Genomic DNA, 12,918 nt, shown 5'->3' on the forward strand with positions numbered 1-12,918 from the left:
ATAATACTTTTATCTATATAAAATTCTTTTGATAAAACATTTTTGTTTCAAATTACCAAAATTATATCATATAATTTTTGTTTAAAAATGGAGGATGAAAAAAAGGAGGATCGATTAAAAAAAATTTATTATGTTTATTTTACAATTGAATTTGATTTAGTCAATACAGTGTCGTTCAATAAATACAATTTACAGATTTTATAGAAAATATCTAAAACTACTTTTAATTACAATTTAAAATAATTTTTTTTTATTTTATTATTTCTTCTCATACAAAATTAATTTAATAAAATCGAGTTAAAAAAAAAAACGTTGAAAAGTAAAAAAAAACATACTGAATGGTTATTTAATTTCTAAAACGATAATTATGGCAAAATAATCTTTCGGAATTGGATAAAGTTTATTGAATATTGATAAAATCATATAATTGTAAAATCAGGTATAAAAAAAAAGTTTTAATGTCCACTGACATGAAGATCATTGAAAACAACTTTAGCCGCGTCTACCAAATCGCTACAAATTCTCAACTCCGACCAATTTTTTAATATTACAGTTATGCCGTTACTTAAGTAGTCGTCTTCTCGTGAGTTTTTCAAATAAAAAAATACCATTAGAAGACATTTTTTGTACGTAAGCACAAGCTCCGGTGCACTCTTTTCTGCTTCTTGAATTATTTTGTTTGCCAGCACCATGAAGTACAATTTGTGGTATGGTTTTGCTAGCAAAACACAAAAAGCACGTGTTTAAATTTCTAATTTATAAAAGCATGATTTTTGCGACTAAAAAATTAAAAAAAAAATAGAATTATTACCTTTGTACAATTCACTCGCCCAAGTATCAATGATCAGCTTGGTTTTTTGTTTATGATGCACGATAAACTTGTACAAGTCTTCAATCGACGCCGTAGAGGCGCGCGTTTGGACCAAGCCGACCAATTTTTCCCGCAACTTATCTTCACTGAAGTGGCAAAATAACTTCATCTTCTTCGCGTATTATTGATGTAAAACCAAGTCATTAGAAAATAAATTCAAAAATAATCAAACATTTACTACTGTATTATTACAAAACGATACTGTATTTATTATAGCCACTGCTATATGGTTTACAAACAGTAACTTAAGCTACCTGCTCTCCGACGTGTCGACGCAAACTGTGAAAATGCTTGAGTGTTTAGATTTTTCCAAAGAAAATACTGTACTCAAATTATCCCTACTGTAATTACTGTTTTACTTTTACTATTACTTAGACTATCAAGTGTCCACCTACAGGATCACTGCTAAAATATATTAACTTTACTTGCTTCCAAGTTAACTACCTGACTATGGATCCTTTACCTTCCAAAATATTCTGTACCTGGTACTATTTTTGTAAATTTTAAAAATAATTTTAAAATTATTAAATATTATAAAATATAAACGGCAGCCAATAAATTGGAAGACAACCAAAAAATTAAAAAAAAATTTTTTTGGGATAGAAAAATAATTTTATTATTTTTAAAATTATTTTTTTGATTATTTGTAAATTAATATTTTTGTAATAATATATTACCTGTGTTGTCATGAAGTATACTCTAGCCATGACAGATATGATAAATTTAAAAACAAATATTTTTGGTATACAATGTACTTAAATATTGATTAAAAGAGAAATTGATTTCAGGGGATAGATTATTGATGGTAATTAAAATTGTCATTGTTATCGGATTAAAATGACACAAATTTTAAAATGCCGCTATAACATTGAATTTTATTTAATGCATGAGTTATAATTAATTTGAAGGTAAAATTTAATAATTTCAAATACTCGAGGAAATCAATGTATAGTTATGTTTAAATATGATAATAAACCATTCGAATATCAACGTAGGTATATATATATGTCGTTAAAATGTATGATAACACACACAGAAATTTGAATGTTAGACCTTTTTGGAAACTTTGACCCAAGGCTACTGTGGAATGTGCGCAAAACAACGTTTTTAGATAATTATTAAACATTACTGGCATTTTAAGCGTTTATATTATTGTCTATTAATTTAAATAGATTTTAAATCTGTTAAATAAAAATATTGAGTATAAATTTTAAAGATTGTATCATTTTAAATATTTTTTATGAATGTAAAAATATTTGTTTGAAGTAATGACTTAAAAGTATTCCATTATATACTAAAAAAAAAGTCATTTAAAAAATAGTCACTTAAATTTATTATGAATGCACAAATATCTACAATTAAAAAAAAAAAATTCGATTTATATATTAAAATTTGTATCCAAAGTACAAAACTACTTTATACGATTTTTGTATACAAAGTAAAGCTTTAAGTACAATCAACCGTGATTAAATTTTGAAAAATAATTTTTTTATACTCTATTGCACAAACCTTAACTTATAACTGCTTACTTAAATAATCTAAATAGTTAATAATATCAGGTAAATGTACATTTCTAATACAAAAAATTTATAATTATAATTAAAAAAAATTAATAACAATTAACATGTATTAAAAATCATACAAGTGGCCCTTCATTGTCTGTAGTTCCGTTTATGTCAATGGCCGTTTTTTCCGGCAAACATTTCATTATCGTTGGTTCTATTAATTTCCACACTTCAGCTAACTGTTAGCAAAAACCAATAATTAGATTCTTTTTTATAGATTTATTGTTAATAAATTTTAATTAAAGTTACCTCTGAGTGTCCACAAATTTGAACTTTAACCAGGCTTTGTAATACAGTAGCTAGAATTTCAAGATGTGCGTGAACAAGTTGCGTCTCCATATGCAGACAGTGCAACGAAAATGAATTTCTTAATTCAACGTTAGCTATTACTGATTCTTGTGCTACCATTTTATTTTCTAAATATTCTACGGTATCAGCCTGTGGAAGAAAAAAATTATTTATTTTTACTGTAAAATTTAAATATTAAAAAAAAATATAAATAATTAGGGTGTGCCAAAACTTCCGTGAGGGACCTCTTAAAATTAGAATTTTAAGTTCCGCTTTTAACAAGAGTTGTGTTTGGGTATTTCGTCTTTAAAAAAAATCTTAAAATAGTCTTAAAATTATCCGATAATAAGTTTTCAACAATTTAAAAAGAGCGTACTCAAAAATGTAGCAAAAATTCTAATTTTAAGAAGTCCATCACGGAAATTTTATTTTGGAACACCCTAATAAACATGTATAAAGCAAATATTAATTACTAACATCGGTACCGCGTATTACACCTTGCATTTGTCGTTTTTTTAATGCCAACATTGTTGACAGCGCGCGTTGATGATCAGCACTAACTCCTCGTTCATGTCTTTCACAAAGTGTTCGATGCGCAACTAAAACGTCTAATAATAAATTCAATCTCTCGCATACCGTCGTTTCTTCACGCACCGCTTGTTGCAATGCACGTGCTGATAATAAATGAAATTCCCTATTAAATAGCAATTTGATAAAAATCATTGATCAATTCATAAGTCAGATAAATTTTCAAATTAATCAAGATCAATTTAAAAAAAAAAAAAAACTTACTTGGCAATTACATGAAATCCTTTTTTCATATTCTGCCAAATAGTTGAACCACCACTGGCCCATCCGCTGTTCCCATGGGGTTCAGCAGCTAAATTGCTCAGTTGCGCACCCAATTCAGCCATGTCCGCTGCGTAAGAGTGCGACCTTATCGCCAAACAATCCGCGATATTTTTTAATCTCGATATTCCACACAGTATCATTCGTATTTGATCCCGGCTGTTGGCGAATTCCGTCAGAGTTTCCGGGGGCACCAGTTCTTTAGCTCGTGACGATAGCTCTGACGTTGCAAATTCGTCGGGTACGCGACGAAACACATCGCGGATTTTGTATTGCGTCTCTTCGCCGGTGTAGGTGAAAAAAAATTGTACTATCGGGTCTGTTCTGACGACTGGATGACGTGCTATTAGGATGAGAAAGCGTAAGAGTGATCTTCTTCGTTCTTCTAAAAATTGCGAATCCGCTGTAAAAGAAGAAAATTCATTTTTCATCAGTTTGTTCATTTTTTACACTAAAAAAAAAATTTCAGTGAATATTTACAAGTAATTAATTTACTGATATTTCTACTCGAATTTAATCTTGATATAAATTGTAATTAAATATATTTATTGCGAATAATTACCTCCGACAATTTTTTTAGGCGGCAGTTTTGGTATTAATCGATACGGAAATCGTGCTAGGAGGAGATCATGAAGAGAAACGAAGTCATTATACCTCCTGTGTACAACTGAATTAAAAGCCTAAGATAGTAGAAAAAAATTTTTAATTTAAAATTTTAAAATATTTATTAGATAAATATTAATGCAATAAAAAATTTTAAAACATACCTTACTTGTTACTTGATACTCTACGTGTTTTAAAAAAATTCCTTTACGCTCCGGAACTAAATTAACTTTTATTGTATCTAATTTACAAATATCTGAGTACGTAAGATTCAACTTCGCTGGGTTGTTTCCTTTGTACAATCTTTGCGCTAATAGAGTTACTTCTGAAAGATCGCCGAGTACAGGAACTGGAAGCTCTGCATTTTAGAATATTAATTATTAAAGAGTATTCATTGAATTAATTTGCTTAAGTAAAAAAAAAAAATCTTACCTTGAGATTCAACATTTTCTAATAATTTATCACTTGGTTGTTTACCCTGTTGAGCAAATGCCACAAGTGCTAGTCCTTTATAAAGTCCACTGCGGCTCAAAAATCCTGTCCTACTGTCCACGAGGTCCCATATCTGTAACAATGATCAATATTTAATTTTGAATCCAGAAATGATTTTTTTTTTAAATATTTATAGTAATTTTTTTTTTAATTTTTATAAAAATAAATTCAGACTATTGACACTAATTTTAATTTTTAATTTTAGTTTTTAAGATTGATTTAAGTCAAGGACGTTTCTACTTATTTTTTTTTAACTCTCGGATAAATTAATCTATGACTTTTATTATAATCTATTGGACAAAAAGAATAAAAATTTAGACACATCTGTGAAAACAGTCAAAAAAATATAAATTGTACCACATGTCAATAATTGGAACGTTTAAGTACTGATAATTTCTATTATATTTATTAAATTACAGAATTACCTAAATTTAATATTTTATATAAAAATTATTTAAAGTATAAAATTACAATAAAAAAAAAATTTTTACATTAAATATTTACATAAATTAGAAGAATAGTAACAAAAATTATTGTTATTATAAAACATTAGCCGTTTGTGTACAACTTGGGTGAATGGTCATTATGATTGTACTATCACGATACATACGTACACAGAGAACATCCGGAGATATCGCAATGCAAGTACAACGTGGTTGATATACAATATATATATATATATATATATATATATATATATATATATATATATATATATATATATATATATATATATAAATATGTTAGTTAGTTGATCGTCCATATATAATAAAACAGGAACAAAAAACTTCAAGGTAATTTTTAATTATTACTATTTACATTTATATATTTAATTATAATTAAATTCTGATAAGCAAACAGCAGAAGAGTTTTAGTTTATAATTTTTATTTTTATTTCTAGATTTATCAATATTTATTGAACTGCAAAAGTATGTACATTAGTAATAAGTCTGGAGTAATCTTATCTAAACTTATAATTGCAGATTAAACTATAAAAATAATTATTAATTTCTTATATAAATTTTATTTTTAACTTATCATTTTATTTATCCATACATTTATGTCTATATGAATAGAAAAGATTTCATTGATGCATGACATATCACCACGGTTGCTAACAATATAGTCTACATCAAGCTAATCGAGTGTCATTAAACCTCAATCGTCAAAAGTTAAAGGGGAAAAAAATTCCATGTTAGCTTTACGGATTTTTTTTATAATTATTTATTATCTAATTTAATTTTAATTGATTTGAAATATTAATTTAATAAATTATTAATTCGTAACTTTTTAGATGATTATATCTCTCGTTAAAAGAAAGTCACTCTGTAGCAAAATCTTATTTATTATTAAATTATTTATGCGCTGAGATCATTAAGGAAAAATATCTATGTGTCATTACATCCGTTTTATCTTCTTATTAATATTCAATATCTTTTTTTTTTTTTTGAATTTGTGTAATTTACAAATTAAAATATTTAAGAATAAACGGTCACTTATTTTTATCATTATTGTAGGTATATATTCTGGCAATTATAAACAATAAAATTTTTTATGTAATTACATAAACTTCTAGTTTCCCTTTTAAAACTCCAACTTATTACAACTGTCAAAGTTTTAACAAATTCCTTTAATTTGATAATTTTATAATTTAATATTTTTATATTTTTAACAATAGAACAAATTTTTCCGTCGATAAAATTTTTAATAAATCAAAATTAAATGACTAAATTTATTTAAATTATTATTTTTCTCGGACAGTAATAATTTTTTTTCCATAATATTTTAAATTTATTTCAACACTCAAACTTTGTTCTATAACATTAGTATTGATAATTAATAAATAATTGTTTTAATAACAATTCAAAATAAAGTATTTTAATTTATTTTATGCTTAATCAATTACACTAATTTTATGTTTCATAATAGTAATTATAAATGAAAATGAATGTTTAATTATTAACAACAGTAATCGTAAAAATAAATTTATACACTGAAAAAAAATTAACTTAAATCAAGAAAAATTTAATTAAATGACATTAAAAATTATTTAAAAATTTTATAATAATACAATTATTATAAAAAAAAAAATTAATTAAAAAATTAGCAGACGTCTAAAAATTTTTTTTTATTAATTAAATTACAACTAAAAAAATATTTATAAAAAATTGCACTTATAGTTTTTCAAGTTTTTTACACGTGACATTATTTTTTTTAAATTGTTTAATTGAAATTTTTTAAATGAAAAATTTCTAAAAATTTTGAAATTTCTTCAAAATTATTTACTTGATTCAAGTTAATTTTTTTTTCTGTATATTATTTAAAAAAAAAAAAGAAAACAATAAGCGTCAAGGATTAATGTATCATTAAACAGGCGTGTAGTTAAGCTGATAATACCGTCATACCGTATACATAACAGTAATTCATCTGATAGTTAATTCTCAAGAGAGATCTTGTGATCAATTTTATTTGAATGATAATAATTTACAAAGAAAAAAAAAAGTGAGTCACTTTTTACTGTCATTATGATTAAAATTTTGTTTGTAATGTTTAAATATTAATAACCACTAGTAAGAAGAAAAACACAAGTTATGAAATAATATTATCTATTTCTCGTTCACGATTAAAAGTTGTGCAATAAGGAAGATAACTAATAATTGATTATGATTGGGAAGATAACAAAAAATTACATACCTGGCTCAAAATAGGACTGCTCAATTGTGATTTAACAAGCAATGATTTGAAGACTTCGCGTTCGACATTTCCACTGGTAGGTGAACATATCTTCTCATAAATTTCACGGTAGAAAGGTGGGATCGAGCCTGGGAACGAATTTTATAAAAACATTACCTTCTAGTCGATTGTTTGAGTTAATATATGTGTATATAATATAAGTAACCAAGTGGAAATATTACATTTTTTATTTAATTATTTTTTTTTGTCCTTTTAAAAAATCTATTTAAGTATCTGGCACTTAAATTATTGTAATAGGTAATTTTAATATGCTGGGCATCGAACTCTCCATAAAATCGTAAATTGCATGAGTTTCTACAAATAACTGTAGTTTTTAAATAATTATTTTTTAATTTAGATTACTAAATATGGAATTTGAGCATACAGTTACGCAAATATTTTATTTCATTAACACTTTCATTGGAATTAACAGTTAAAAATTTTTTTAACTCACTCCAAAAATTTTATATTTAATTTGCGATAGTAAAAATTACTTAAAGAGTTTTACATATTGCATATTAATTTAAAAATAATTATTAAAAAAATGACATTAAATTTAGCTATCGCTCCATAATTTTTTTCATTTTCTTTAATAAATAAATTATGGCAAAAAAAATTATTAAAAAAATGGACTTATAGAAATTTTAAAAAATTAAAAATTCAATTTCTTAAAAATAATTTTTTAAAACAAATTTTTTTGTTAAAAAAAATTAAAAAATTGTCAAGTGACAGCTAAATTTAATATTATTTAATTATAATTAAATAATTATATTTGAAATTTATTACTTTGTTTTAAAATTATTGTCTGCTATTTTCAATATCATTTTTCGGTGGTAGATAATTATAAAAAAAATTGTAAAAGTACTAAAACTATTTTTGAAAAATCAAAATAATGAAAAAGGATTAAATAAGTAACTATTTTTATTTACCGGACGACAAATCGGTTGACGCCATATTGCAGATAGTTAAAAATATTCTCACAACCGGTTATATTGTCTACGTATCCTGGTATATAATTTTTCTAATTAAATAAAAAAAAAATAGCAATTGAAAAAAAGTATTTCAAATTTGCGGTGACATTTGTAAGGATGTCGCTGAGCGGGAATAGTTTAAAACTGCAAGTTGCGATTGTCGGTGACACAGTGTTTGATGACGGATAAAATGATGAGGATTGGAGGTGATTTTTTTTCGGAGAACGATGAACGGACGTTCAACAACACAGTTGATAGTGACACGTCGTACGCCATTGCCATGTAGCGTGTAACTGCTTGTGCCTGGTAGAGAAAATATGTTCGTAGTCGTGACTCTGACAGCCACCACAGAACCAGCGGTATCCGCGGCCACAACACAGATATATGTGCATACGTATAAAGAGAGAGAGAGAGAGAGAGAGAGAGAGAGAGAGAGAGAGAGAGAGAGAGAGAGGAGTTTTAATACAGAGACAGTTCAAAACCAGTTCTCACATTTCCTCCTCTCTACTCCTGTCTATATACCCCGTACACTCTTTTACATTCGTAAGTGGTGCAATGTATAAGAGTATGTTCGAGCTATCTCTTTTGATACTGTGTCTTCTTCATTATATGTCTCCTTTGATGCCGTGCCTTGTCCATTATACCACGCGGATTTGATAATATCTACATATATGTCGAGGTAATTCAAATTGTTCATAAAACGCGCCATAGCGCGACCTTTATTAGATCAAATTCAAATTATTCATATGACACTAGAAATTCAAATTGCGCGCGCGCGTTAATTCTAACCAATCAGGAATCAATATCCATTTTTTCGGGATTTTCGAGATTTTTTCGATACTAAACTAACTTCAGTTCAATCATTAATTTAATTTTATTAATTATTAATAGGATAGGATTCAATTTAGCTGTCACTCGACAATTTTTTAAATTTTCTTTAATAAATAAATTATTAAAAAAGTGGGCTTGTAAGAATTTTAATAAATTAAATAGTTTCAATTCAATTAATTGTATGAAAGAAAATCAAATAATTGTCAAGTACAAACCGCTCTTGCAAGTAAAATTCTGATGATAATTTGTCGACATAAAATAGTTACAACTTTTGAAGCAGCGCTCCAAGTAGTGAGTATTTAAACTAATTAAAAAAAAAGTGAGAAATATTTTTCTTCCTTTCTTTCTATACATAAAACGTTAAATGTGTGAGTTGTGTGTCATATATACATTTCTGACACTACGTATATGTATATAAGTATGTAGACTCCTGTTTAGAGTTTGAGGCTGTTTGTTTCCCTTGGTGTCCCTCAAAGCATAGCATCGTAGTCAATGCACCTTTGCATCAATAAAATAATTGTCGCAATTTAATTGCAAAAAACGTAATTGATAACTCGGGAATAACAACAACACTCAAACAATGGACCGTGAATTAATAGAAAAATTTATAGAAGTCACAGGTAAGCGTTTAAAAAAATAAATTCTTTCACTTATCATGACTATGATATTTTATTTTTATTTCTCAACTATTTTCTCGAAAAAAATTAATACGCTTAACAATTTCAGGAGAGACCGAAGAAATTGCTATCCAGTATCTTACAATTGCTGACGGCAATGTCGAGCATGCAATCACACTGATGTTCGAAGGTGGACCTGTAGCAGCTCAGAGGGCTGCTCCAGTGGATGAGCCAGAAGTACGAGCACCTATTTCACCCACTCAGGAAATTTTGGTGCCAGAGGATCCTATGTATAATCTCGTCCGGGCTCCCAAAAGTGTCTTTGATCGATTCAGAGATTTCAGCGTTGAAATACGTAATTTAAATAACTTAGACCGGTCTTATACTACTATAATACTGAACAGAGCAATTTCTTAAAATTAACATACATTTATTATTAAAATAATTAAAAAAAAAAAATCTTCTATTATTAACTCAGGTTGATTGTTTTTAATAAGATCAACAAATCAATTATTATCTGATATTTTCTTTATCATTAGTTTGTTTATAATTATTCAACCAATAGGTAGACAAGAAGAAGAAATGACAAGACAAGCCAGTGGTGAGAAAGGACCATCTCACTGCAAAACAAAGCGCCTTGAAGATCTTTTTCGTCCACCCTACGATATTTTATTTTTGGGGACGTTCGTCGAGGCTCGAGAATACGCCAAATCAAAAAATCGTTGGCTGTTAGTTAATGTACAGAATCCACAGGAATTTGCGTGCCAAATGCTTAATCGAGATGTTTGGTCTGATAAACAAATAAAAGAAATAATCAAAGATCATTTTGTTTTGTGGCAGGTTTGTTAAATTATTTATATAATTAAAAAAACAATGAAAATTTTTTCTTTGGTATGTTTATATGATAAAATGAGTTTTTAAATTATAAATTTTTTTTTAAGTTTGTTAAAATTGTAATAATCAACTTTTTTTTTTTTTTTTTTTCAAATTTTTAATTTATTATTAAATAATTAAAAATTTTTAGGTACTGTCAGATACAGCTGACGGACGAAGATACATTGATTTTTACAACGTTCTGGAATACCCTTATCTGGCGGTAGTCGACCCAAGAACTGGAGAATGTATGCGTTCCTACAGTACAATATCAATGGATCATCTTCTAACTGGATTGAACGATGTTCTCAGCTCTCAGCCGTCACCTGACTGCAGCTCAGACTCTCCAGATGTCGAGGCCTCGCACTGCGAGCCGACTTCATCGGCTAAACGGGGTGGTCACTTTAATATTTCTAAAGATTCCGGTAGGAGAATTAAAAAATCACGCGTCTCTAATGATCCAACATCTACAGTTGGTTTGTAACTTATTTCAATGAAGTAATTAAGCACTTTCAATAATTAAATAATTATTTTTCTCGGCTCATAGGTTTCAACACTCATAATGGTGAGCCATCTGTCAGTACTAGTACTGGGAGCTCGGTGATTCGTGGCAAAAGAAGTCGTATGGAAATTGATAATTGCGATGATCCTTCTGATGAAGCTGCGATACCTAGTAAAGAAGTAAATACAGTCTAATAATTATAAATTTATTCATTAATATTTTCTTGGGTCAATTTTTTTTAATAATAAATTTTTTTTTTTTCGTTCAAAGGACTCAGTGGCTAAAACTTCTAATAATTCACCCACTGTGTCGAACAATGATAGTAAACCATCTACTTCAAGTTACAATAGTAATTTTTCAACTTCGAGTTTTAATAGTAAAGCTTCTACTTCAAGTTACGACATTAAACCTTCAACGAGCTATAAAAGTACAAAATCTGTTGCAAGTAACAGTACACATTCTACTTCAAGTACAAATGAAATTCGTAAATATAAAAATATTTTTCTTACACTCATCAAGAGCTTTCATTTGAGTACCCACATGCATTTTTGATATATTTTTCATATATATAATATATATAAATATATATAAATATATGAAAAAGTGATGTGGGTACTTAAATGAAAGGTCTTGATCAATGTAATGTCGGGGTGAGTTTATTTCTTCAAAAATGTCAGTCTGGGGTAGAATTACGTCATTTTTTTTTTTTTTTTTTTTTTTTTTTTTTTAAATGAAAATTTATTCTACAGCTAACGGAGAGTTATCATTACGATTATGTCTGCGATTACCTGACGGTGAACCAGAGACTATTTCAATGCGCGCTAATGATACTATTGAGGTAAAATAATAATTAATATTAAAAATCAACTTATACCCTAATTTAAAATATTTATTTATTTTTTTAGTGCTTCATAAAACGTATTGAGGAGATGGGATACTCACGGACAGATCACACATACTTGATTCCATTCCCAAAAACAAATGTAGGAGCATTACCTACGGAAACACAGTTGCGTGATACTATTCTCTACCCATCAAGCACGATATTTATTACTAAGGTCTAAAAAAAGATTTGTTTCGTTAATGAAAATTCACTGCCATTTTTTACTCCTTTTTAAACAAGTGAAATTCAATTAAGAAACTTTAAAAATGATTAATTTTTTTTTTATTATAATTTAATTAATATTTAAAAATTTTTTGATGAAATAATTATCAATGCCAAGTAGTAATCTCATAAGTGGAAATTTAATAGACATTTTTTTTTTAATTAAAATTATTAAATTCGTGTCTTCCACAACACTTTCTTAGTTTTTTTTTTTTTTTTTTTTTTTTTTTAAATCACATCTCACTGTTTTAACTTTTTTTTTTTTTTTAAAAAATAATATCAACATCAAGGCATTAATATTGAACTTAATTTTTTATACAACAATCCAATTGATTTAAAAAATAGAATAATCCACCAATAAAATGATTATAAGATAATAAAAATAAATATTAAATCTTAAAAATTGTAAACCAATAAAAATAAAATTTATTCATTGATACAGAAGACAATTGATGTAATAAATATATAATCTCAATTGAGAATTATAAATAAACTATTTAAAAATAATATTTTTAGCATATATATTATTTAGTAATAATTTAAACACATAAATTAAATATATTAAATTTTTTTTACATTTCTATATTTTTAATTTATTATTATTATTTATTAAAGAGC

General features: G+C 26.8%; 2 protein-coding genes across 5 annotated transcripts; one reads left to right on the plus strand and one right to left on the minus strand.

The window, feature by feature from the left end:
• Positions 1-376: 376 nt before the first annotated feature.
• Positions 377-8,743, minus strand: LOC141525069 (sorting nexin-8). Its single transcript, XM_074239382.1, has 10 exons — positions 8,331-8,743; positions 7,363-7,490; positions 4,609-4,741; positions 4,341-4,534; positions 4,136-4,253; positions 3,517-3,976; positions 3,202-3,418; positions 2,686-2,874; positions 812-2,615; positions 377-718 (listed from the first exon to the last, which is right to left on the minus strand). The coding sequence occupies exons 1-9, from the start codon at positions 8,353-8,355 to the stop codon at positions 2,508-2,510; spliced, it is 1,572 nt and encodes a 523-aa protein (XP_074095483.1). The 5' UTR covers positions 8,356-8,743; the 3' UTR covers positions 377-718; positions 812-2,507.
• An 870-nt stretch (positions 8,744-9,613) lies between these two features.
• LOC141525070 (UBX domain-containing protein 7) lies at positions 9,614-12,666 on the plus strand. Of its 4 annotated transcripts, none has more exons than XM_074239383.1 (8): positions 9,614-9,823; positions 9,930-10,175; positions 10,386-10,660; positions 10,845-11,169; positions 11,241-11,374; positions 11,466-11,679; positions 11,945-12,033; positions 12,101-12,666. In XM_074239383.1, exons 1-8 carry the CDS (start codon positions 9,784-9,786, stop codon positions 12,257-12,259), a joined length of 1,482 nt encoding a protein of 493 aa, XP_074095484.1. In that variant the 5' UTR covers positions 9,614-9,783; the 3' UTR covers positions 12,260-12,666. The 4 variants fall into 4 exon arrangements, with proteins under 4 accessions (XP_074095484.1, XP_074095487.1, XP_074095486.1 ...); XM_074239386.1 differs by having other exon boundaries at positions 11,466-11,622; XM_074239385.1 differs by having other exon boundaries at positions 10,845-11,118.
• The last annotated feature ends 252 nt before the right edge of the window (positions 12,667-12,918 follow it).

Source organism: Cotesia typhae, unplaced genomic scaffold, assembly GCF_013202065.1.
Source record: "Cotesia typhae breed Kobodo isofemale line unplaced genomic scaffold, CoteBio_Ctyphae contig_23, whole genome shotgun sequence".
In the NCBI taxonomy this organism is placed as follows: Eukaryota; Metazoa; Arthropoda; class Insecta; order Hymenoptera; family Braconidae; genus Cotesia; species Cotesia typhae.

Bases quoted from the DNA above. Each gene is read 5' to 3' on its own strand.
- LOC141525069 (XM_074239382.1), bottom strand. From the start codon at position 8,355: ATGGCGTCAACCGATTTGTCGTCCG. The intron at 7,491-8,330 runs GTAAATAAAAAT...ATTCGTTCCCAG, and splicing joins GTCAACCGATTTGTCGTCCG to GCTCGATCCCACCTTTCTAC. The intron at 4,742-7,362 runs GTATGTAATTTT...TCATTGTTACAG, and splicing joins GCAGTCCTATTTTGAGCCAG to ATATGGGACCTCGTGGACAG.
- LOC141525070 (XM_074239383.1), top strand. From the start codon at position 9,784: ATGGACCGTGAATTAATAGAAAAATTTATAGAAGTCACAG. The intron at 10,176-10,385 runs GTAATTTAAATA...TTCAACCAATAG, and splicing joins AGATTTCAGCGTTGAAATAC to GTAGACAAGAAGAAGAAATG. The intron at 10,661-10,844 runs GTTTGTTAAATT...AAAAATTTTTAG, and splicing joins ATCATTTTGTTTTGTGGCAG to GTACTGTCAGATACAGCTGA.